General features: G+C 37.1%; 5 protein-coding genes across 6 annotated transcripts; 2 read left to right on the top strand and 3 right to left on the bottom strand.

Moving 5' to 3' along the window:
* The first annotated feature begins 422 nt into the window (after window positions 1-422).
* Window positions 423-1,892, top strand: LOC108829904 (pheophorbidase-like). Its single transcript, XM_057003012.1, has 4 exons — window positions 423-862; window positions 1,020-1,145; window positions 1,246-1,619; window positions 1,847-1,892. Exons 1-3 carry the CDS (start codon window positions 479-481, stop codon window positions 1,525-1,527), a joined length of 792 nt encoding a protein of 263 aa, XP_056858992.1. The 5' UTR covers window positions 423-478; the 3' UTR covers window positions 1,528-1,619; window positions 1,847-1,892.
* Window positions 1,893-2,396: 504 nt separating this feature from the next.
* LOC108842223 (probable pre-mRNA-splicing factor ATP-dependent RNA helicase DEAH8) lies at window positions 2,397-7,337 on the top strand. The gene is made up of 3 exons (XM_018615073.2): window positions 2,397-5,672; window positions 5,822-6,239; window positions 6,335-7,337. The coding sequence occupies exon 1, from the start codon at window positions 2,697-2,699 to the stop codon at window positions 5,433-5,435; it is 2,739 nt and encodes a 912-aa protein (XP_018470575.2). The 5' UTR covers window positions 2,397-2,696; the 3' UTR covers window positions 5,436-5,672; window positions 5,822-6,239; window positions 6,335-7,337.
* LOC108842224 (VAN3-binding protein) lies at window positions 5,632-8,402 on the bottom strand. Of its 2 annotated transcripts, none has more exons than XM_018615075.2 (6): window positions 7,933-8,401; window positions 6,757-7,153; window positions 6,425-6,643; window positions 6,290-6,339; window positions 6,150-6,207; window positions 5,632-6,040 (listed from the first exon to the last, which is right to left on the bottom strand). In XM_018615075.2, exons 1-6 carry the CDS (start codon window positions 8,278-8,280, stop codon window positions 5,796-5,798), a joined length of 1,317 nt encoding a protein of 438 aa, XP_018470577.2. In that variant the 5' UTR covers window positions 8,281-8,401; the 3' UTR covers window positions 5,632-5,795. The 2 variants fall into 2 exon arrangements, with proteins under 2 accessions (XP_018470577.2, XP_056858991.1); XM_057003011.1 differs by having other exon boundaries at window positions 5,925-6,060; window positions 7,933-8,402.
* Window positions 8,403-13,745: 5,343 nt separating this feature from the next.
* LOC108843587 (heat shock 70 kDa protein 17) lies at window positions 13,746-21,438 on the bottom strand. The gene is made up of 16 exons (XM_057003010.1): window positions 21,304-21,438; window positions 20,116-20,946; window positions 19,784-20,016; window positions 19,505-19,664; window positions 19,166-19,411; window positions 18,945-19,081; window positions 18,520-18,862; window positions 18,272-18,433; window positions 18,064-18,135; window positions 17,869-17,969; window positions 17,718-17,787; window positions 17,593-17,649; window positions 17,420-17,481; window positions 17,239-17,311; window positions 16,975-17,145; window positions 13,746-13,906 (listed from the first exon to the last, which is right to left on the bottom strand). Exons 2-15 carry the CDS (start codon window positions 20,893-20,895, stop codon window positions 16,984-16,986), a joined length of 2,658 nt encoding a protein of 885 aa, XP_056858990.1. The 5' UTR covers window positions 20,896-20,946; window positions 21,304-21,438; the 3' UTR covers window positions 13,746-13,906; window positions 16,975-16,983.
* A 321-nt stretch (window positions 21,439-21,759) lies between these two features.
* Window positions 21,760-25,099, bottom strand: LOC108834322 (O-fucosyltransferase 29). Its single transcript, XM_018607662.2, has 10 exons — window positions 24,533-25,099; window positions 24,347-24,437; window positions 24,012-24,088; window positions 23,832-23,920; window positions 23,535-23,724; window positions 23,267-23,448; window positions 23,082-23,184; window positions 22,669-22,997; window positions 22,193-22,585; window positions 21,760-22,091 (listed from the first exon to the last, which is right to left on the bottom strand). The coding sequence occupies exons 1-9, from the start codon at window positions 24,758-24,760 to the stop codon at window positions 22,249-22,251; spliced, it is 1,626 nt and encodes a 541-aa protein (XP_018463164.1). The 5' UTR covers window positions 24,761-25,099; the 3' UTR covers window positions 21,760-22,091; window positions 22,193-22,248.
* Window positions 25,100-26,092: the final 993 nt, after the last annotated feature.

Here is a 26,092-nt window from a genome sequence, read left to right as displayed (position 1 = left end):
ACATTTTCATTAATTAATATTATTAAAATTTTAAAATTAGTTATATTTATTGAATTACAATTGGTTTGTAACTAAACAAAATAATCAATCATTTTAGTATCAATATAATCAATTATTTTTTTAAAAAATGTTTTGTAGGTCTTTATCAAGAAATCCTGGAATAGACGTATTCTTTCCGACACATGACAAGAGGAAGATACTTCACGTCTTTCTTTTGTTTTTGTTGTCTGCGTGTGTTTGCGGTGTATTGGTTGTTTCCATGCCTTTTCCATACACGGTAGTTTTTTTGGCTTTATTTGGAATTCGCATTATACTGTGAATATTTTTTTTTTCTTTTTAGTGTGAATAATACTAAGATGGTAGTTGAGTTGTAATAGTTATCTACAAAGTGTGGACCAAACCGCATTCAGTTTTGTGTTAAAACTAAGTGGATTAGATTTAACTTTAAACGTATAGACCAGAAAGAGACACGAGTGCGATGGGAGGAGGAGACGGTGGTGACGACTCCGTAGTTCACTTTGTATTTGTTCATGGCGCTAGCCACGGTGCTTGGTGTTGGTATAAAATCACCACTCTTCTTGTCGCCGCTGGTTTCAAAGCCACCTCCGCCGACCTCACCGGCGCTGGTATCAACCTCACCGACTCTAACACCGTCTTCGACTTCGACCACTATAACCGTCCTCTCTTCTCTCTCCTGTCTGATATCCCCCCTCACCACAAGATCATACTCGTGGGACATAGCATCGGCGGAGGAAGCGTCACTGAAGCTCTCTGCAGGTTTACCGACAAAATCTCCATGGTCGTTTACCTCGCGGCTGACATGGTTCAACCCGGATCCACATCTTCTACTCATGACTCAATCGTGAGCGACTCTTTCCCCGACTTATATCTCTGTTTTTGTTTGTTAGAGTCTGAACTAATGTATTAAAGACATTTACACTCACTGCTAAATGATTTTAATGTGACATACTTTAAAATCTATGGACTATTGGTAATGAACTATTGTGAATATGTTAAAGATGACTGTTGGAGAAGAAGACATATGGGAGTACATATACGGTGAGGGCGCTGATAAGCCACCCACTGGCGTTTTGATGAAAGAGGAGTTCAGACGTCACTATTACTATAGCCAAAGCCCTCTTGAGGTTACTCACTTAGTTACTTCAGTCATGTTCAGAACTATTATTATTTATTATAAGAGTATGGGGGTGATCTATACATATATGCTTGTTGCCTTGTTGGTAGGATGTAAGTTTGGCATCTAAGTTGTTGCGACCAGCTCCAGTCAGGGCTTTGGGAGGTGCTGATAAGCTGTCTCCAAACCCTGAAGCCGAGAAAGTTCCTCGAGTTTACATCAAGACTGCTAAGGATAACCTATTTGATCCTCTACGCCAAGACCGTTTGGTGGAGAAGTGGCCACCTTCTCAGTTGTATATCTTGGAGGAGAGTGACCATTCTGCTTTCTTCTCTGTCCCAACTACCTTATTCGCTTATCTTCTCCGTGCTGTATCTTTTCTTCAACAATAACTCAAAACTTCATTCCTGGTTTGACCATATCTCATCCTCGGTACACTATATCGAACATTCTTATTGCTGATTTGAGGAATATTTACTGGAAGGCAGAGGCGAAGCCAGACCATTTAATTCATGGGTGCACATTTGGTAATAAAAATAAAAAATGCATATAAAAGTGATAGACAGTGGGAAAATATGGGTGCACAAACTACATTTTACCATATGAACTTACAATTTTTTAATGTTTTTACATACAAAATTTGAAATTTAAAAAAAATTGTGGGTGCACTTGCCCCCACATCCTTCCACCTAGCTTCGCCACTGCTGGAAGGTGATATTGTTATGCGATTATAAATTATATCTGTAAATTGTTTGCACATAGACTATTTCGGTTACACTTAAATAGAGTTCTTAATTTAGGCTGAAAAATGGTTCTTAACTTTTATTAGATTTTATATAAGAACCATTTTTTACCCGAAAAGTGTGTAAAAAAACAAAAAAAGTGTAAAACTTGATCTTTAGTTTTACTAATTACTACTCATTTGGTTTTAATCGCATATCAATATCACTTTACAGTGAAATTTGATCTTTAGTTTTACTAAGTACTGCTCATTTGGTTAATCATGCTCTAAGTAAAATATGACCTTTAGTTTTACTAATTACTGCTTATTTGGTTTTAAAAACGAGCATATATATTACTGTTTAACAAGTTTGATACTCCCATTTTTTCTAAAATATATGATGTTTTAAATAGAAGCACATATATTAAGAAAATTATTTTAACCTAAAAAAATATCATACAATGTATATTACTTTTACCTAGAAATATCATAAAAATATAAATTTAAAACAATTCAAACAAAATATAAATATAAATATCTAATTTTTTCACGTTTTAAAAGCAATAAAGAAAAGATAAGACACGTGTTTTTCTTGTTTACCACGTATACGTGACTTTTTCTCATTTATAATCCATAAATAAATGGAAAAAAACGGGCGAAAAAAGGAAATTCCCATTGAGAAAACTATATACATAAAGGAGGGACTCTGCTCTTTTTCGTTATATCACACACAAATAGGAAGCCAACACCAATAATTAGGGTTTGCGCCTCTCACAATCTCCGTTTACAATTCCATTCTTCGTTTCGTTTTCCCCCGAGGAGAGATCAAACGATACGGAGATGCATTCGAAAATCCAGGTACGATCATCATCGGTTGTAGATATGGATCTAGACGTAGTAGAAGAAACTGTAGATAGGTCGGCGTCGGGGGAGGGAAAACCATCTCTCGGTTCCGTCACTGTGAAATTCAAATTGAATATCGCGAAGAAAAGTTTTAGGAAGAAAAGAATCAGAGAAGAGGAAGAAGAAGAAGAAGACGGTAAGGTTTTAGGGAACTACGAGATAGCGAGGTTGAGGGCAGAAGCGAGACGAGAGTATCTGAAGAAGAGGGAGAGTAAGAAGGTGGAGGAGTTTAAGGAAGAGGTGGAGTTCGAGCTTTCGCGGTTCAAAGGCGTTAAGCTTACAGAGAAGGAAGAGGTGGAGTTTAGGTACAAGAAGGAGCTGTATAAGCTGTTGAACACCACGTGGGGTGATGATGATGTTGGTTATTATAAGATTCCAGATGCTTATGATGATCGCGAAGGTGGCGTTGATCAGAGGAAGAGGTTTGCTGTGGCGAGGCAACGGTGTGGTGATGGTGAGATGATGACGAGGGAGAGAGAAGCTTGGGAGGATCATCAGGCGAAGAAGGCGACGGTTAGGTTTGGTTCTAAGGACAAGAAGCAAGTTTGTGATGGGTTTAAGTTTGTGTTTGACGAGGTGGCAAGCTTCGTCGAGGCGTCTAGTGAGATGGAAGTTGATAGAGAGGAGTCAAGAACAGTTGCTGAAAGGGGTAAGGAAGATAGGAAGATGCTTCCGATATATGCGTACAGAGATGAGCTGCTGAAACTCGTTGAAGAGAATCAGGTTCTCGTGATTGTCGGGGAGACAGGGTCAGGGAAGACGACGCAGATACCGCAGTATCTTCGAGAAGCTGGCTACACAAAGCGTGGGAAGATCGGTTGCACTCAGCCTAGGAGAGTTGCTGCGATGAGCGTTGCTTCCAGAGTGGCTCAAGAGCTGGGTGTAAAGCTCGGACACGAGGTTGGATACTCCATTAGATTCGAAGACTGTACTTCGGAGAGAACAGTTATCAAGTACATGACTGATGGGATGCTGCTTAGAGAGCTTATCGCTGAACCGAAACTAGATAGCTATAGTGTCATCATTGTTGATGAGGCGCATGAGAGAACGTTGTCCACTGATATTCTGTTTGGATTAGTGAAGGACTTGGCAAAGTTTAGGCCTGACCTGAGGCTGATAATCTCAAGTGCAACGCTAGAAGCTAAAAAGTTCTCTGAGTATTTTGATTCGGCTAGGATCTACATGATCCCTGGGAGAAGATATCCAGTTGAGAAGCTCTTCCAGAGATTTCCTGAACCTGACCGTTTGGAGACGGCGGTACGAACTGTGTTTCAGATCCATCAGAGGGAGCCGCTTGGAGACGTTTTGGTTTTCCTTACCGGACAAGAAGAGATTGAAACAGCGGAAACGAAGTTGAAGGAAGGGATGAAAGATTTGTGTTCAAAGAGCTCTGAGATCGTTATCTGTCCTATCTACTCGAATCTCCCGACCGAACTACAGGCGAAAGTGTTTGAACCGGCTCCAAAAGGGTCACGGAAAGTTGTCCTCGCGACTAATATTGCGGAAACATCGTTAACAATCGATGGGATTAAGTACGTGGTTGATCCAGGGTACTGCAAGATCAACTCTTACAACCCAAGAACCGGAATGGAGTCGCTTCTCGAAACTCCAATCTCCAAGGCTTCCGCAGAGCAACGAGCTGGCCGGTCTGGAAGAACCGGTCCGGGCAAGTGTTTCAGGCTGTACAACGTGAAGGACTTGGAGGCCACAACGATACCTGAAGTGCAAAGAGCAAACCTTGCAAGCGTTGTACTTACTCTGAAGAGTCTTGGGATCGAAGACGTGTTCAACTTCGACTTCATGGATCCTCCACCTGAAAACTCTCTGTTAAAGGCTCTAGAGCTGCTCTACGCTCTCGGCGCTTTGGATGGGAAAGGTGAGATTACTAAGCTTGGAGAGAGAATGGTCGAGTTTCCCGTTGATCCGATGCTATCGAAGATGATTGTCGGCTCGGAGAAGTACAAGTGCTCGGCTGAGATCGTCACTATAGCCGCCATGCTGTCTACAGGGAGCTCCATCTTTTACCGACCAAGCAGGAACCAACAGTATCTCGCAGACAATGCACGGATGAGTTTCTACACAGATGAGGCCGGTGACCACGTTGCCTTGCTAAGGGTTTACAACTCGTGGAAGGAAATGAACTACTCAAGTCAATGGTGCTACGAGAACTACATCCAGAGCAAGAGCATGAGAAGAGCTAGAGATATACGTGAGCAGCTAGCTGGGCTTCTAAAGAAGATTGGAGTTGAACTTACTTCGAATTCTGAGGATCTAGACGCGGTTAAGAAGGCGATCCTTGCTGGTTTCTTTCCTCATTCTGCAAAGTTGCAGAAGGATGGATCGTACAGAAGAGTGAGAGAACCTCAGACGGTTTATGTGCATCCTAGCTCGGGCTTGTTTGGGGCGTCCCCTAAGAAGTGGTTGGTGTATCATGAGCTAGTACTTACTACCAAGGAGTATATGAGGCATATAACCGAGATGAAACCTGAGTGGCTGGTTGAAATAGCTCCACATTACTACAAGCTTAAAGACATAGAAGAGGCTCAGCCAAAGAAGAAAACTCAGAGCAGAAGCAGAAGCACAAAGTCCTTGATGTCGAAGGTTGATGATACTAACAAGAAAGCAAAGAAGCCCTTGATGTCGAAGGTTGATACTAACAAGAAAGCAAAGAGGTAATATCTAAACCTTAGTGTTTTTCTTTACTGTTTCTGAACCAAGTTGAAATAATTGTGACAATGTATTACTTTTTCCTACATTAAGGTTCTTATGTGTTTGTTTAGGCACACTATCAGTTTATGATAACTAATTACTACTGTTTACATGTTTGTGAGTTTTTCGAGTATTAAGTGGAGAAAGGCAGAAGAAAATCACCTGGGGAAAAAGCTGTGCCAATCCACCTGGAAAATTGCTCCGGTGAGGCCTTATTATAATCATCTTCATCATTTCAAAAGAAAAATGTTTACAGATGAAATTAAAAAAAGAGAAATGAAAAAAAAAACATTGCATATACTCAATAACGTCAACACAAGATGTAACTTATGTATTGTTGCCAATGTTTGTAGTTTCAAGAGATGTTTTCGTAGCCTCAATAGCAGTAACTCGATGGAGAAGATTCCGGATGTTGTCCACCCATGTCTGCTTATCAGCCTTGCTCTTGCACTTGAACTTCGTTAGACCTTTCCCTGTGCTTATTCCAAAATAGAGCTCTCCTTCTTCTGCGTTTTGTGTTTCTTTTACATTTTGCAGGCCCGTGACTGTCTCGCATACATCATTCACAATACCTGCGGTCATTGGATTTATAGTGTAAAGCATTAGTTGACAAAGTCCCAAGAATTACTTGGCACCAAAAGAAGCTTTATCTGAAAAGGTGGTACTAAGTTAGCTAAGTACCTTTGCTTTTCATGGAGAAGGCTCCTCTAACATGTTTGCTTTTGATTTCTACTACGACCTGCACAAAGAGAAAATGACCAAAAATGTCAAGTAATCTTATAATTATAGAACTTTGTTTGTTTGATTCGATTGAATATAACCTGAGATTTCTTGTTGATGTACACTTTCATATGCTTCCACCGCAGAACTCCTGTAAAGTCAATGAGTCAATTCATCAGTGTCATGGTAAAGTTGTTTGCATACAAAGATGGAAGCAGTTCAACAGAATCCCTCACCGTTTCGTGTGCACTGCATTAGCTCTCCATTACATTCCAACTCTGATTCTTCAACTCCCTGTGCAGATGCTTGTTCCTCAGTGGTTGTGCTGGAGGAATCAATCTCAGAAGAGCAATCATGAGTCTCTGGTAAAGCTCTCTCGCAAGGGCTTATAGCTGCTGCATTGTTCTTAGCTTCCTTTGGTAGTCTTGTCCTCAAAGCTGCTTCTCCTCTCAATGCTACATTCACCACCAAAATAACATATCTTATTACCAAAAAACCAAACTTGGTGATCAACTCAATCTGCACTGGAAGTTGTAGCTTCTGAGTTTCCGACAACGTTGCAATTTACCTGTTGCGGCTGCAGCAGTTAGAGTCAGCAAATCGCCCGGTCCACGAACATCGACGGCGGATCGGACGGCAGACACGACGCGATCGTGGCCGGCGCCGGAGAGCTCTGCTAATTCGACGCAGTGAGAAGCTAACAGCTCAGATGCCGAGGCCAGCGCTGAGATCATCTTTGGTTCCGTGAAGGCACCACCGTCTTGGTTTGCCGAAGCTGTCACGGCGGCTATGGCCGTCGCTAGAGACGCAATGGAGACGGCGGTGTGAAGATGCGCGTTCTCATATCGAGATTTATCTCTCTTGCTTACGCCGGGAACCTTCCCGCCGACGAAATCTCGGTGGTGGAACCATTTCCCGATGGCACTTGTTCGCCGCGGGTGAACCACGCTCGCCGGTTTTTCCGCCTGTGAAAGACACAGTTTAAATCTCATGGGCTTTTAACAGGTTGGAGAGTTATATGACTTTGGGCCTAGTAATGTATCATGGCCCACAAATAATAACACTTAGAAAATTCTTTTCAGTGTATGCAGCCGCAGTATGGTCGAATAAAAAATATGAAATGAAATAATGAAATAATTTTCACCCTTATAGTTACTTTTATTATTTGACTACAAAATTTATTATTAATATTAAATATGTTTTTAATTAGTTGTAATATGATTAGATTTATATATAATAATATTTTTATTTTGAAAATATATAAAAATAAATAACTTTTTAATTTATATATATAAACTTAAAACGATAACTAAAATAAAACGGATGAAATAGAATTTCAGAGTTGGAAGTACATAGGATGTTGGAAACTAAACGTTTATTTCTTTCTTTGTAATTCATTTATTTACAGATGTGAAAATTAGTTACAACTTTTAAGTTAGGATTTGTTGCCCTAGAGGACATGTTTTTTTTAAAGAACAAAACCACATTCAATGGAGGATTTTAATTTTGGGTTCCTTTTTTTTGTCAAATTTTGGGGTTCTAATTATACATATATGTGTGTCTCTATCTATATATTATATATAGAACTCCATTTAGAGTGCTAAAAGAAAAAGAAAAATTGTAAAGATACTTCTTTTGCTTACGTCCAAGAGTTTATTTAATTTTGAACAGTATCATAATTTATGATTTATGGACTCGCACGTAACCATACAAAAAGAGAAGATTAGAGCAAGAGAAGGCTTACGCGTAGAGGCGGTGGTAGTGGTGCCGGAGCCGGCGAAGTGACGCCAGCCAACTCAGAAAGGGTTTTGTTGAGTTGTTTATTAGATTTCTGAGAGGATAAAGCTAAAGAGATCTCAGACGTAGAACTGCTCCATGATCTGCATAGAAACTCCATCGGCTCTCTCGGAGTTCTAGGCGGGGGAGGAATCGGTGGATACGTCTCCGGAGACGATGAACACTCTGACGTCTCATTTTCTGGCACAGACGACAAAGTCATGCTCTCGTTATCGTTGTCTTCCTCGATTTCTTCGACCTCTGCTACTTCTTGTAGTCCATATGGAATCAAGTTTAACGTGTGCACCTGATCCATTTGGATTAGATCTCTGTTTTGTGAGATATTTGATCAGTTGTACACTGTGTAGAATCTATTTTTAATTGTTTTGTGTATGTGATGACAATATCTTTTATATATTATCATATGCACACACTGACACGTTCCATGGTTGATGTTTATATAGATGGCTACACTTACCACTTACGAGTCAAAGAGAACAACTCTGACAAGGCAAGTTTTATTGTAAGATGTGGATCTTGTGCTTATTTTGTTGTATTTTTTCTTAAGAAAATTATTATTATTATTGTATTACAAAATACATAGTTTAAATTTTTTAGTAAATAGTTATAGATATTCTAAATTTCACAATAGTCATAAATTAATGAACAATTTCCATTTAAATATACAAATTTAATAACTTATCCCTATCTTTCATATATTATTTTTATATTGATAATCTTTTCTGACACTAAATCTTACTCCCTCTGTACCATTTTAAGTGATGTTTAAGCATTTTTATTTTGTTCCATTATAAGTGATGTTCTCACATTTCTAGATAAAATTTAATGTCAATTGAAACTTTCAACCAATTACAAAATACTACATGTTTTTCTTATTGGTTAGACTGATTTTATTTAATGCAATTTTATATAACCAAGATAAATTGCATAAAAATTTGTATTTTCTTAATCTTTGTGTAGAAATCTTAAACACCACTTAAAATGGTACAGAGGGAGTATATAAAATGAAGAGGTTAGGGAAAACTTAAATTGCCATAAGCCATTCACCTATCCAGTAAAAACATATTTTATATATGGAAACTAGAGTTAGATTGGATATCAAATTTAGTATTTTTAGTATAAAATATATTTTTACTAGAAATCAAAATTTATATTAGTTCTTTAATATAACTTTGTTTGATTTAATTCAAGTTCGGTTCAATTTTGGACAAAATTATTAATTACGAAAAGTAAAAGTTAGTTTAATGTTATAGCTTCTCAATATAGTTTTATGTAGTTAACTAAGTATTGCTTCAGTATGTTTTTGGTCAAGTATATATAGTTTCAATAGGTTTTCATCCATCTCCGATTATTTCAGAAATTTGTATTTTGCATTTTTGTTCACGTTATATAATTTTAATTAATAATTTTAATTAACTAGTCTATCAATGTGGTTTTGGTTATATAGTGGAGTTTGATATTAACATATATATAATACACATGCACAATTCACTGTTAAGAAGTTGCCAATTACGGATTGTAGCGATTGATAATTTGATAATAGATATAGAAATCATAAATAATTATTTTATCATTAGCTAAACATCACATCGATATGTGAGACTTGCACATGGCAGTATATGGGATATCTCATATTATTGCACAGATGTCAAATCTGCAGAAAAGATTGAGGTATCAAATATAGGCAACAATGTAGCTGAAGCAATTAAAACTTCTGGACATATATATTCTTATCTCTTTTTTCTTGTAACTGGATAAATCATCTTACCGAAGAGTTCTTATGATGAACAGTTATTTTACGATAATCAAATCAATAGTTTTTACAATCTTAGATTAATTTTTAAGTTTAGAATTAACGTTTGATACGCTCGACAGTATCAGTTCGTACGTATCTCACTTACTTCATTGATTGTATGCTTTGAAGCTACGTGCTCATGCTTATCCATTCTTTTTTTGTACAAACTAACAGGACAATATCGAAAGGGTTGTTTTCCGTACGTACCGGTTTTCATCGCGCTCATGATTTTGTTTTCTGTTAAACGTCATGATTTTGCTGTTTGATTCTTAAGATTTGTTTTTATGTTGATGCTTAAAATCTATGTTTTTAAAGTTATATATCGGGAATGATTACTTTGCTTTGCATAGTACTATTCTCTTTTCTATACTTCTAATAGAACAATATATGAATTGAGACTACTAAAATCAGTCGGTGGATATCCGTTTTCTAATACGTATCGTTCCATATTTTAGATTGTGATCAGGGATTTTTGGTTAATACTTCGATAGTAGTATTTTTCTTGACTTAAGTTTTTTTTTTGGCAATGTTTATATCATCTTCATATAGTCCTTTTCTTTTATCTTAACTTTGTCCAATTTCCAAACGAGATAGGTCGTTTGTCGCTTTGGCATTGGTATGCAAATTCTTTTTATTTAATGAGAGCTAATTAACCAGACTCCAATAATGCATTGAGATGGTGTTATGTGGTCCCATCATATGTTATATAGTTTCTCTTTTCTTAAGTCAACTGAATTAAAAAAGAATACAATAATGATAGTATACTCATGTAGCTTGTGTGATTAATTTCAATTTTTTTGCTTTTGTTACAGCGTTAATACAATTAAAGCTCGTGTCGAGCATCAACAGGGAAACTCTCTTACTAGTTTTAGATATCAAAACTACGTATGCATCTTAACGTTTTGGCATGATCTAGTAAACTAAAAGAACTATTAATACCAAAAAAATAACTAAAAGCTAATCTCTTATTGGCAAGCAACTGGAAGATTCATCAGAGATACATCACTGGCAAGAAGGCATCGGAAAGGCTGTGATCGACTCCTTTCTTTTACCCATAGCTAATCTCTTTTAGTGCTAACTGTTAGTCTAAAATTTGGCTTCTCCCTAGTTTTTCTTTTTATTTGGCCATAGAAGTTTTCGGTTTTATAACAGATCTATTCAAACTTTGATTTTTTTTTTGTTCAAAATTCAAACTTTGATTTGATAATATAATTTACATTCTATCCAAAAAAGACTAAAAGAACTATTTTCATATAATCATATCAAACTTTAATGTAGTACGCTTTTGTAAGGTAATTGAAGTCACTGTCCTAAAGAGAAAAAAAAGATGCACAAAAAGGCCGAGAGAATATCAAAAGCTTGCAAGTTTTTTTTTACAGAAAGAAAGATCAAAATCATGCATGAGGGGGAATTAATCTTTTTGTTTGGTGCAAAGTCATTTTCACTTTCGCATTATGGCGGTGCATTAATATAAACGAAACCTTATTGATTGAAACTTTCAAGTCCCACCACACTTTACATACCGAACTATAATTACAATTTCTCTTTTGTTTCTCTTAGGATTACACTGATTTTTCAATTGACCAAAGCTCTAAAAAGGGTTTCTCATAAGTTCATCCTTGACTAGCTAACAAGCCGAAATTTTCGGTAAATGCCAATCTAATTGAAAGGAAATCTTGATTTGGGATTTAGATGTCCGATTTACCTACTATAAGAGTATATAACATAATGCTTCAATAGATCAAGCTCTAACATGTATGTACGTGTGTCCCTAGATTATCAGAGACATTTTCGTTTTTTGTGTTTACATTGTTAGTTTATTTAGTTTGGATGTTGTTAGTTTATTTAGTTTGGATGTTACAAGTAAATTAACAATGCACTGAATTAAATTATAGGGAAGGTTAAATCAAGCTAACTGGTGTGTTAAATATCTTAGTTCCGTTGTTAAAATTTCTTTGATTTATACTAGACTGACTAAATTACAATATATGTTACTATTTAAATATCTTTTTCAAAGTTCAGATACATTTTGAAATTGATGTGCTATAAGAAAATTATAAATATTAATTCTAAGGAGTATAAACAACTTGTTGACCCAAAATATTATTTTTCAAACTGTATTGCATTGAATTTGTTTGGTTGAACTGAAAATGAATTGATTGGGTGTACGTGAGCTGTAGTGTCAAGTGTACAACACAGCTCGAAACGACATCCTCCACCTGATTTCAATGTGTTTATTATGGTATGTGTCTTTTCTCTGCTTCTTCTCTATTCTATCTCTCACGCGTTTTTAATCATCAACTTCACACCGACGGTCTTCTTTAATTCTCCATTGTTTGTATCTAATTTTTCCGCATCTATTCATTTTGTTTTGTCTCCGCAAACAAATGTTAACTATATATAATACTTACTAGTAAATAAAAAAGGGTTTGCATTAGTGCATAAGTTGCTACTTATTCATAGACTATTAGACGGGCGTATTAGTTTTGGATAACTCAAAAGGTGATACCACACGTACAACCCATGCTCGATAAGTGTTACACTTGCTATAAATTTTCATTTTCAGTGGCAAATTTCAATAAGTTGTTCAAAAGCATAATTAACATGTTAGTTTTGCTCAATCTCTTAAATGGACTTGATTTTGGCAAATGTATTATTCTATTAAAGGAGACTTCGTATTTTAATGAAATATTCATGATACATACTCCCTCCATGTATCTGAAAAATTGTCATTTTAATATACTTTTTGTTACATAAAAATAGCATTTAAAAATTCCAAAAAATTAATTTAATATTAATTACAAAAGCATTTGTTTTATAAATAAATTTATTTATTTCGTATACTATTAATTGAAAATATATAATTAATAAGAATATTAATATACTTCAATTATTTTCTTAATTTCTATGAAAAAATACTTCAATTATTTTCTAATTTCTATGAAGAAATATCAAAATAACATTTTTTGTGAAATAAAAGGAAGCATTACTGAAACAGACATGTTTTGACGTATTTATTCTTATTATTAAAAATGTATGTGAACCAGAAATAACAAGAAATTATTTTAAGAAAGATAAAAATCTTAGCTGATCGATGTTCATGACCAGCTTAGCAAGCCACTAAACGATTGAAACAAATAGTTAAAAAGATATCTTTTTATTTAAGTTTCTATATTTATATATAAATAAAATTTTATTATCTTTTTACAAAAATAATACTGTAAAAGAAATTAACACTGTTCATAGAATTTTATTAACAATATATTAATTAATTAATTGTATCGTTAATTTATTTTAAATGTAAAATTTTGTATTAAAATTAATTTTAATAAAATTATAACTGACTAGTCAAAATTATATACAGAAACATAGAATTATATTCTTTCACAACACGTTATCAGCACGAAACTCAAAATCCTAAGCAAAACTCGGTTGCCACAAAAATCCTAAATTCGGACGCGACTTCAAACTGCTGTTTCTCTCAAACTGTAAGGACTCAGACGACGATCAACCTATCAGTTTGAAGTTCTCGACGAGAAGAATCCAGCGCCTTAAACCTCACATCAATCCGATCTCAAACGCGCTCTCACCTTCCGTTCTAGGTCGCGCCGTCAAAACTCTAATCAGAAGGAACTCTTCCATACGATCCGATCAGCTCGTACCCGTGAAGAACAAGTGTACCGGCTCCTTCAATTCATCTGTTCAGATCGTCTCTCTCTAAGGTGGTCCATTCAACACTTCAGAAATCAAGGTATATCTTTTAGACTCTAGAAGACCAATGAACATAGGATCGTATAATATTCTCAGTGTTTTAGCTTTGTGGATGATACCACTATTAACGTAACGATCCTAATTGGATTTTCAGCTGTGTCCTGTGAATGGGCGATGATAAATGATATATAGTCTTCTCTTAAATTTTATAATGAAAACATAAAATGTGCAATTCCACTATATTAAAGTTCAAATGGAAAAAGAGACCAAAATTTGATATTAATATTTCTTTTCTAATGTGAAGAAGATGAAAAAGGAATAAAATCCTATTTTCTTATCACAGCTTGGCTTTACTAACCTTTACCTATTTGACACTTAAAACACACACAAAATTGAACTCTGTTATTAAATACTACTAGGACCGGCCCGCCCTACGGGCGGGATAATAATTTGAAAGTAATATAAATAGTTAGATTAAATATTTAATATAATTTTTTTTAAATATATATTAGTTAAATTTTGTACAGTCACGGTATTGGAAGACTAAATAAAATATGCTATTTTGATAAGTAGTTTTGATTCTTTTTTTTTGGTGCCATCACATTATTTTTGGTAATTTCCTGGAGGTGGATGAATCTAAAGATTCTCGTGAGGAAAGAAACGAACTTGTGGTTATAGATTAAGTAAACATATATATGTGTAAAATTTATTATGAAGTTGGCTAAATATTAGTCATGTAAACCGAAAATAATAATATTAATGTATCTCGACATGTTGGACAAATTAAATTTGATATAAACCAATCAATGATGCACTGATGGTTGCAGGACAATGCGTTGACATTCTCTTTGCTTACAGTATTGAGTTTTCATTGATTATATTTGAAATTTTCCAGTTTATAATTTTTTTCATTGATTGATTTTTATTGTGAAAGACTCAACGTCAGTTTTGGGGTTAACCAAATTTTCAAATACGAATATTAATGAAGCTGTGTTCTATTTTATTATGTAGATATAGATATTTTAATATAATCATCACATCTTATATCAATAAAAAAACATATTCATGTATTAGTAACCAATAGAAAGAACATTTTGTAAATCACTTTTGGAACATGTTTCTACTTGGTTTTTGCTTCTTTTTTATGATAAACAACCCTAACCACAATCTTGAATGTGAAGCTTGATTCGTTGCAGACTCTAAATTCTAACTCAGCAGAAACACTCTCATGTAGCCACTGAATTATGAAAAGGATCACTGCACAAATCTGAGCAACAAAGACTTTAGCTCCAACTGTTCCTAGAAGATAGGAGCGTGTTCACCTGATAATCCACAACTGCAACAATCCTTCAGCTATTGTTGTCTACATGTTCTTCCTAATACCATGTTAGAGCTTGGCCACCTTTATTCCCTTTGCCACCACCAGCTTGGCCTCTGCCTTAACCACCTCTCACAAACCTCCATGTTGGTTTTGGCTGCCAATAAGTATAATATAATTAGATGACTAAAAACCGCCACTATGTTGATACGCATGCAATCTCAGTCAATAACACTTACATTGGTAGGCGTCTTGCATCACTTCTTAATCTTCCTCCCAGCTCAAATTCCTTGTCAGCAATAATCAGTGGCTTTAAGTTCTTTTAAGTGCAATCATCAAAAGAATCAACTCGCAAACTCAACTATTCTCTTGTAACTGGAAAAAGACCAAACATATAGCAAGACTTACCCAATATGAAACAGCTACAGAGATCAGAGATGGAGGTTCTTGATGCACCAATACAAATGATGAACCACAATCATCACGTCATATGGGCTCTGCAGTTCTTAAAAGCTTCAAATACTATCACACTCTCCATACTATTCTGGATGGACCAGCATCGTCTAACAAAGCTTACAAAGTACAAACTCAATATAAGTTTTTCTTGCTTATGATTATCCAGCAACTAATAAGGTTGAGAGACATTCACTTCAATGAAATAATAAAACACATTACCTTTTCCTATATTCTCGGCTGAGATAAGCCATGTAAGCCCACAACTGAGTACTGGTGACTACGATTCAATAACTCCATGCACTATAGACTGCATAAAATGTGATGGTAAATTCTGCAACAGTCTGAACCTTTAGGTTGTGAAACAAACAAAAGAAGCGTTTGTTACCTTTTATTAAAAATTATTTCTTTGATTTCTTAATGTCTTCTTTCTATCTTCCTCATCCTTTCTGTTTATGGTATCTTTGGTTTCACAGCATCATATGTGTGCTTCTTCTGGACCTGCTAAAAGACAAACTGGTTAAGATTTCTGGGAGAGGATAAAACTTGCCCATGTTTCACTACCAATACATTCAGCTCACCATACAACCGAACTGAATACTAAAAATATATCATCAAAATGTAGGTCAAAAGAGTATTGTGAATACATTATTTACGTAGTGGATGGTACAAAATTCCGAGACTTCCCTAAACGGAATTTAAGCGTTGACCATAAGTTTGATTAAGTTGGTGCCTTTACAACTTAGAGAGTTACAAACACTACCACAATCACCATGCCTCTCGGACACGTTGAAAAATACCACAGCCCCAAAAGATATAAACAGTTGTGACATGGCAAAGCAGAAAGGTATGAAGTAAACCTATTGCCTCCACATACATCATTGGTTTTTAAAAGAAAAAATTGTTTAGTTGTAACCACAGAGCATAAATTTGCAAACAGAAACCACTAACATGTCAAAAAATAAAAAAAATAGAAAAAGAAACCACTAAATATCAGTGAAATTCACAAAATTCGATCAAAGACCAAAACTTCACAATGACACAATAATTAAAACTGTAGTTACCTTGCAATTCAAGAGGCCTAATAAATCTACATCAAACACTAATCTCAAATCAATTGGGGGGGGGGGGAGCTTAAGTAGAAACAAATAGAGATGCAAAGAAAAATACGAGAAAGTGAATCGATGAGAGGATACCTTCTTGAACTTCTTCTCCAGCACTGACTTCACCAAATACCTGAGAGAATCTCCAATCTAAAACGACGAAGCTCCGACTGCATCACCACCATTCATTCTCTCCTCTCTCCATTTCTATTTCTCGCACACACTCTCATGCCCCTCAGATAGAATGTAAAAACAAATCAGCGAAGCAATAGTTTATCATGATCAATCCAAAAGAATCAGTTGAAGAAATTTGCAAGCTCAAATGGCGAGAGGAAGATAAGACGTCAAGGAGTCGTCGCCGTACGAAGGAGAGAGACGAAGCGTACATAAGAATTAGGGTTAGTGCGAGATCCTTCTACCGGGCCGGATAACGCGCACAAACTAAAAGAACAGCACACATCAAACAACCAAACCCCATCTCATTCGGGATTAAATGAAACGCGGAGTATCATCCGCACGGGACACGTGTCACAACGTCAGAGCTCGAATTTCTTAGGTGGAATCCTAGGTGTCAGCAGGAGGGATACATCCTTCTTTTATAGTAATAGATAATGTTAATCAAAGCTCCTGGTGGCTCCCTTCTTCTTCTTTGGCAGATTCAGAAGAGTTGGTGGAGTCTGAAGACTTTGATTGTTCCTCCTCCTCCTTCGATGTGTTCTTCTTCTTGGTTGCTTTCTCTATCTTTGGCTTTGGCTTTGGAATCCTATTAACCTTCGTCACCTACATTTTTTTAATATTTTAACCCCAAATTAAATATAAACCCATTTTTGCGACTTCTACTGTTAATTTATCAGGTCTCTCTTATCTTGATACCTTGTCTTGCAGGGTAAATACTTTAGCGTACACTTCATCGGACGTGAACACTGACTTGCTCCACAGAGCACTCCTGTGACCAAAGTTTTGTCATGTTAACTCTCTCTCTCTAATTTTAAAGACGTTGAAAAGAAAATTTAAAGACGTTGAAAATAAAGAGAAAATGAAAAGCAACACTCACTTTTTCTGCTCAGCTTCATTCTTCTCCAACCAGCTTTTTACTTTCTCTGCTTCCTTAGTCACCTTAATAAGAAAAAGAAAACTAAACGCAGTTTCAGCAGTGCTCGCCAACATGTTTCTAAAGAGAGCTGCGCGTGTGTGTGTGTGTTTTTACTTAAGGATGAGCTAAACAACCTCATCGATTTTTTCTTTCGGAAGCCAAGTTTTGTTCGTCTCCCACTCTTTTATGATCTGCAACGTGGTTGAAAACTCAGCCGTATTGTTTCCTTTTTTATAATGAGAAAACTTGCAAAATGTACCTCTTTCACTTCGGTTAGATATTTCTGAGCGTATTCAACTGCTACTGGTCGTGCTGTAAGCTCCTCTGACCTGTACATATAGTTAACAAATGGTTTGTGAGAACATTTTCAGGAAGCTCTGGTTCGATCTAAATATGGGCAGAGAACAAACCGCAAAGATATGGGACTGCCAATGGCTTTTAGTGAGTCAAGCCGGTCCTGAAACTCAGTGGCATTAGCATCCTCACCGTCCATGTAAAGCCAATCTTGCACCTGAAAGCACACAAGACACTCCTCACTGTCAAACGCTTACACTCATTGTTGGAACCCATTGGTATATATAGTTCAGAAGAAAACTGATACATGCCTCATCAAGCTTCTCAACGAACGCCTTGCGCTCTTCTTGGGTGGAAACCTTTTCAAATTCGGGTGTTTCTAGCTGTACAATGACCAAAATAAAACTAAAGCTTTGAGTTTTGAGAAGAATGCTAACTAAAAACATCATAATAGGTATAGGGAAAGCGACGATTTTAACAATAAAAGAACAATGAAGTAGCCGAGATGGTGATTCGTACCTTCTCTTTGGTAGCATAAACATAAGATTCAAGGTTGTTTTTCAACTCAGCCGTTCTTCTTCTTTCCCTATCTTTCTTGTCTAAGGCTTCTAACTTTGTCTTAGCTTCAGCAAGAGACTCTTTCGTAAACGGTGCTCCAGGTCCAACAGTTTTCTCAACTACCTACAAGTCAAATATTCACACTGAATTGGTTTGTGATATTGACAAGAATCAAGAAAATCTTGGAAACAGTAAGCCAGAATACACGCCTTCAAAGGAACTCTGAATGTTCGCTTCTTCAGCTTTTTTTCTGTGCCCAAGTCAACCATAACTGGTTCTTCTGTGGTTGTATTTGAAGCAGTGTTGCTTTTAGCATCAGCTTGTAGCTCTTCTTTGTTTTCTTGTGAATTCTCGTCAGCGGCAGCTCCAGTAGAGGCATTGCCTGTTGTTGAGGTTGTGTTATTATCAACAGACACGTTCTTCTTAGGAACTTCTACCCATTCTGTTATTTCAATGACAGCGTCTCCCCGATCTAGACTGAGAATCCCACTTCTACTTAAAGAGAAATGCAAATTTGCCTTGATAGGTGCTGATAGATTTCGGGAAGAATATCTGTCCAGATCAAAATTGTTACATTTACTGGGTGGGAAAAATATTGTCTCCTTTAAACGAAAAGCAAGTTGTAAGCTCTTACTTCTCAGTTGCATCCGCCAAACCAGAAACAGAATACTGAGCAAACACAGGGGATGTAATTCCTGGGGGTAGACTATCCTCCGATTCATAAGCAAGTGACACATCAAAATCTTTGTCAAGTACAAAGGATCTGAACATCTGTCAGAGAATCAGATACACAGAATTATTAAGACAGACAAAACATTTTCTAAGCTTCTAAAGATTTGGAATGTAATGAAATACCTTGCTGGGTAGCTTTTTCATCCGTGGTACGAGTTGTTGCTTTGTGCTCTCATCTTTCTTGACATTTGGGCCTTCCAACTCAACTAAGAAACCGTAGGGGGAACCATCAACTATACCTAGCCTACGTTTCAATTTGATTCCATCGCTCAAGTTAGCAGCATGTAGTGCTGAGCCGAGGACAATAGCCTCATCAGCATCCAGATGTTTGTCTAAATCTTGCTTCCCAATAAATTCCTGGATCGTGCTCTGTAATATAAAAAGAGAAAAAAAAATCAAATCATAAAGACAGTTTTGGATGAAGAAGTCGAATCGATTAGCTTCAAGTACATGAATATTTACCTGTAGTTTGGGGACTCTAGTAGCTCCTCCAATTAGCTCCACTGCATATATATCATCAATCTTCAAACCTGAATCCTTGAGCACATCTTTTAAAGGTGTAAGAGATCTCTCCCAAAGATCTTTGCATAGTTCCTCGAACTTCTCACGGGTAATCGTGCTCCTGCAAGAAAATGTAAGTTAAAATTCCACACGTGCATTTACAATAGATTAGAACAATCACGATACAAAGATCGAGCATGAGAAATTCATTTAAAAAACCTTAATAGACTTTCGTTATACCTGAAGTCACGATCATCATGGAGAGATTCAACAGATATTGGAGCTGCAGTGTTTGCACTAAGAATTTCCTTCGTACGTTTGACTTGTTTTTTAAGTTTAGCCATTGCTTTAGGGAACTTCCTGACATCAACTCCATTACCGAGCTGTTTATTAAACTCATCTGCAAAGTACTCAACCAAGCGCATCTCCATACTCTGCCCTCCAAGTCCCGAATCCCATCTAACATCCTTGACCTAGCAATTACAAAAATTATATAAGACAAGTGGAAACCAAACTAATACCACAACAAGGCAGAGCTTATGGCAGAAAATACAATGTAAAATATTAATAACCTGAAACTGATTGACAGAAACATTCTTGCCAAACTCCTTCTCACCGTAAGCCGAGTAATAGACAAGAGCCGCATAAGTACTACTCGAACCCATGTCGTAAAACACAACATATCTCGACCCATTAGAGAAATCCTTATCAATCCCATACTGCAAAGCCGCACCGGAATGCTCATGAACCAGAGAGAGAACATTAACCCCAGCCAACTGAGAAGCCTGGATCAAACCCCGCCTCTCCGCCTGCCCAAAGTAAGGCGGAACCGAAACAACCATATCCTTCACAGCTACCTTGGCGTGAAACTCAGCCAAGTCCGATCCATACCCCAAGATCATAGCCACCAACTCCTCCACCGAGTAAACAGTCCCACCACCACCACCACCATCATCATCATCGATCTTAACACCAACCGCGCCTCTAGAATCTTCCACGATATCGAACGGTAAGTACACGGAATCGATGAAATCCTTGACGTGTTGGAAAGGCTTCCCAACCATGTCTCTGAGCTGGGAGTAAACTTTGTTCGGGTAACGAGCGGTGATCCCTGCGGCTTCCTCGCCTAGTAACCTGTCACCGGAGTGGAACGCTACTAATGCTGGGGACTTCCTCTTGGACATCTCGTTGATGGCTACGGAGATCGGGCTCTGTCCTCGTTTCAGGTTGACTACAACGACTTTTACCCATTCTGAACCTAGATCTACGCTCGAAACCGCTGATTCGGATGGGGACGGGAGTAATGAGAGCAGTGACGATAACAGCACTAAGACTGTAAACGTCTTCCCCATTGCTCCGAATCGTTAACTAGAACACTCAGAATAGTGCCAAGCTTCCTTCCTCTACATGAAAAAAAAATAAACAGTAGAATTAGAACTCCATGGAAACTACAAATTGATCATGACCGTTACGATACTAGAACGAGGAACCCTAGAGACTTGCGATTCGATTTCAACTTCAAACCGATCACCACCGATACGATGCTCAATAAAAAAAAGCTTAGCACAACCGCAACAGAGTGAAAACTAGTTAACGCACATTGGAATCGGAGTGGAAGCGTTAAGATTGAGCTATGTTATCAGCGAACAAACAAGAACATTCGTAGAAGTTTCTAATGCATCGGGGGAGGTAAGGTTGAATCTAAGAAAGTTGGATGAAATCATCAGTGCTCTTTGAGAACGTGAATGAGAGATACATACCAGTTTCCGAGCTACGATCTCATTCTCCGGAGGAAAATCGATTTGAAGATTCAAAGTGGTTCTCCAGAGAAAACTTTAAAGGAAAGAAAATGCAAACAAACGGAGACGAGAGTGTTAACAGAATGGTCGGAGGTGATTATAACGAAAATGCTGAGATGGAACTGTGATTAAGAGATACCACCAATGGAAATATAACACGTGTGAAAGTTTAACACGTGTTGAGATGTGAGACGCTTAGTGTGTTGTTGGGGATTACGCTTAAGGTTTAGTGGTAGGCCCTAGAAGTCTGAACTCCGGACTGGAGTGTTGTTAGGCCAGGTGAAAACCTCTGGGGCGGCGAGAAGGTCTAGCTTTAACGCACTAGATAATATATTGAGCCCTTGTTGGTTAATTGACCAGTAATTGTTTAGTCAAATAGAGGATCAAAATAGTTCCAATTTTGTTTTGGATTCAAAATGAAATAAAAACCGAAAGATGTAAAGAATCAGATGAAATAACTTTGATTTTACACTTGAGAAATCTAAGGAATACAGAAAAAAAAGAAAGAAACAGTCTGTTTAGGAGCCAAAAAAAAGAAACTAGAATTAAGGTAACTATAATAAAGATAAAATACAAGACAGGAGATAGTTTATAGGTAGGTGGTGTTTCAGACTCGGAAAGAAACCAACTTAGAGGTGGGTGTTATGTATGCCTATTAGATAGAAGTATCTATAAACACTTTCAGAAACAAGTAGCTAAGCCTATACCTCTCTCTCCTCTACATGTGTTGATCAGTCTCCTTACAACAGCTGAAACAAACATAACACTTGTTAATAAAATCATGTAGATTCATTCTTATGGTTGTTGCATTGTTAGTATTCTCCTTCAAAGTTTAGATATTTAAACCAACCTGGTTTCTTTAAAATCCAGTAACCTGCACTTGATGCAGCAGAAAGAACCATTTTACTAGTCTGGGAAAACTTCGTCGCGCTCATTGTCTGCTGAAGACAAATGTCCATGGCTGGTGTTGTTGTGGACCTCTTCTGGTATGTTGTCTTCTTCTCCTTCATCTTCCTTTGAGACTTTGTCGTAAGAGAAGGGTCTCTGACAAACGCAAGCCTGCGGGTACTCATGGAACTCACCGCGTCCTGGTTTGAACTCATCAGGATCACCCATGAATCCTCGCTGACAAGATTTCACTTTCTTGGCGAAAGTGTGCCACTCCATCTTTTCACGGTCCATGAACAATGCACTGAGCTTCTTTGCATTCGGCCTGATGGTCCTCTTGTGCCCCATGTACCTCCTGCAGATCACATACTCAAAAAAAGTGATCAGTCCCCATGTCTGATGCAGATGGCAGACGTCATAGAAAAAGGCTTTGTTTACCTTCGGCCAGCAAGAATCTTGGCCATGTTTCCATTATTATTAGTGATGAAGACATCACTTTCGTCGCTGACTATGTAGTCAATGGCGGCAAGGCGTGAAGAAAAGGGAAGCAGAGGCTTGAGCTCATCATTGGCAAGCATTTCCTTGGTGTAGAAGTTCGGAAACAGCTCCCTGAGTGGTCTCAGCGTCTTCTCACCACCGTATATCTCTCCGGACGCAACGTAGATGTACGTGTCATTGGCGAAACCGAGAGCGCGCAGCATTAAGCCTACTTCATGAGGGGTGAGAGGGCATTTCCCACGCTTTCTTTCCTCCAGAGGGTCCAGATCCTGCAGTGATTTGCTTAGTGAGATAATAGCTACTTCCAAACAGCTTAAACACAAGTAAAAAAAAAGAGATTTTGTGAAACTCACAGGCAATGTATCCCATCGCTTTCTTATTTCTGCAAGCTCAGCTCGCTCTTTTTCACCCCCGCCAAAGTCACAACCGGAAAAGGCTAGCATGTCAGGCTCAAACCTGCAGTTTAAGGATATGTGGTTATGTACATAGCATGAAGAAAAAAAAATCAGAGAAACAATCTAACTTGGACTAATAATACCTCAAGTGGACAGCAATAAAACGTTTGGCCATCTTTCGCATCCTCTTGACCACTTTCATTCCAACTGATTGAATGCGCTTTGTGAATCTTAAGGCGTGATAGTTGACCCTGCAACGCAACTTTTGCATGTCTTCGTCTAGATCATTTGCTAGTCTGTAGTCGAACTTTGTCAATTGTAAAACCTGCAAAAGATTTAACAAAACATGAACCATAGAACTTTTGATATAGGCATCAGATGATAATAATTGTAATACAATTTGATTCTTACATGTCTCCTGGAGAGAATCGGCAGTACTTGGTCGAGATAATACTCAGGAGTAGACTTTCGAGGCACGCGCATGGTATAAGGAGGTTTCTCCATCGACCTCATGACTCTGTCGGGAACTCTCTTTACTATAGTCACGTCTTTTGTGAGGGAAGAGATGAACCAGTTCACATCAAAAACATCATTGAAGTCACTGCGCAGAAAAACGAAGAAACTTCTTCAGTAAAAGATTGTATCCACAAACAGATTCAGATGATGCATGATCTTCTTCTTTTACCAAAACTTTGGCTAATAAGTTACCTGTCATCTTTCCAATAAGAATGGTGATCCAACTCAGGTACAACTAAAGTAGCATTAAGAATCCGTGCAACAACCACCGCATCTGTTATCTACTCATAAAAAGAGAACCTTTAGTTTCAAAAAGACAATATAACCCATGTATGCTTTTACTTAGTCTGGAGACATAACATCATCACTTACTCCTGTTCTTTGCTGGTTCAGACCTCCACTAGCCGCAATCAGCAAATACCCATTGGACTGGTGCTCCTGGACAGCAGCTGCATAGTGCCCCAAACCAAGGTGTAAAACAAATATGAGACGAACACTTAACTACACAACAGAGATTTTCAATGATACAAGAAAAACAATTAAGTATTAATCCTAAATTAGCATTTTCCAGGGAGCAAATTGTGCTTTTAACCAAACTAGAAAAAGGGTAGAGCCAAACTTGCTAGGAGATCAATAAAGTCTCAGACTTTTCCCACTAGAATCCAAAGAAAAGCACTAAAAAAAAGTTTGACTTTCAGAACACTTACGTGGGAAGTTCCTTCCTCTTTCACTGCATCCATAGAAGAACTTGGAATACTTGGACTTCCATACATCAATTGGTTCCCTACGGCTCATATCCTGAAACAGTAGGGGGTGGGGGGCTCAGTTAAGGACAAAACAGTCACCGAGTAAGAAACAAAGCTACACTGAGTTTAGCTTAGAAAAGGGTGTACCAGTAAGCTCCGTTTGGTTAATTGCTGAGAGTACCACTCGAGGTGGGAGACAACATGACCGGTGAAGAGTGAGATGACACCTAAGGTGAAAAGCATGAACCCACAAACCCATGTCCACATTACGCTTCTTTTCGGCTGACCCGAGTAAGATCTCCATTTCCATAACGCCCCCTTGTTCTTCGTCGTTAAGAGCCTCACCCTCGATCTCCACACCTCAGCTAGGCTCATTTGATTGTAATGACTTCTTATTTCATCACTGGTTTTTACCGAAATGCTTATTCCTCTTCTCTATCTCTCTCCCCGATGCGATGAAGACTCTCTCGTGGGGGAACCACTGAATCTGCTTCAAATCGAGGGTTCAGGGGGGTGCCCTAATTGGAGGTTAAACAGATCCGAGGGTTTTGAGAAAGCGTGCAAAGAAAATGTAAGGACAAAGGATCTCTCTCCCTCTTTCTTTCTCTGTCTGAAAGTTTTGAGATTTTTCCGAAATGGTGAAGACGGAGGAGAAGTAGAAGAGACAGAACAGGCGTAGCCTTTTTGTCCTAATTTTATTTTTGCTTATCATTCACCTGAATTGAATTAAATTAAATCTCATTAGTTAACTACAGAAATCACCATAACCAAATCACAATAACTTAAGTATTAAACCGGTTTCTGACATTCTACAACAAAACAACTACGCTCACTTTTCTTCTTCCGACAGTAAACTATCGTAGGTCAAGGGGATTTGAGAACTGGGTGTTCGAGTTAGGTTTTTTTTGTTTACCTTCTTACACTCTTTTGTATATATTTTTTGTTTAGCTTCTTATACTTCATTTTGGTTTCATATATATGTTCATATTAAGTCCGTTTAATTAATATTTGGAGTTTCGATAGATGTTATAACTAGTTCTAAAATACTCCCTCCGTTTTTATATTACTTGTTGTTCTAAGTTTATGCACATAGATTAAAAAAACATTTAATTTTGTATATTTCTAAAATAAAAACACTACTACCAATACATCTAATCATATATCAACCAATAGAAAAATAGAATAGAAAATATTGTCAATAAATTTTGCATTGAAAACTGAAAATGACACTTATTTTGAAACAAAAAAATTCCTCTAGAACGACAAATAATTCGAAACGGAGGGAGTACTTTTTAAATCCATACTAACTTTCAATTCAGTTAATAATATTTCGGTTTTAAAAACTTTATGATCAGATCAATATAAAACTCAATGTGATCTATTTATTTAAAATATTTTTATTTCTTCGAATCAATTTTTTAAAAAGAAAAAAATCAAAATTTCAAGTTTTAATTGATCTTTCAGATATGTATTTAGAGTTGGGTTGGATATAAATAATACTGATATCAAAATATCGTCTTATATGATCCATCTGAATAATTGTATAGTCTTAACTCTTAATCAGATACAAATTCAGGTTTTGGTTTATATTAGGTTTAAGTATCGGTAATTGCATAACATAGTCTATTCTTTACTCTGTACAAAAAGTCATATTATATGTATTGCTTCATATATGAAGAAAATGAAGAAAAAAATTCTATATTTCTG

The sequence above is a fragment of the Raphanus sativus genome, chromosome 2 (genome assembly GCF_000801105.2).
Source record: "Raphanus sativus cultivar WK10039 chromosome 2, ASM80110v3, whole genome shotgun sequence".
In the NCBI taxonomy this organism is placed as follows: domain Eukaryota; kingdom Viridiplantae; phylum Streptophyta; class Magnoliopsida; order Brassicales; family Brassicaceae; genus Raphanus; species Raphanus sativus.
This window is presented reverse-complemented; position numbering and strand designations above follow the sequence as displayed.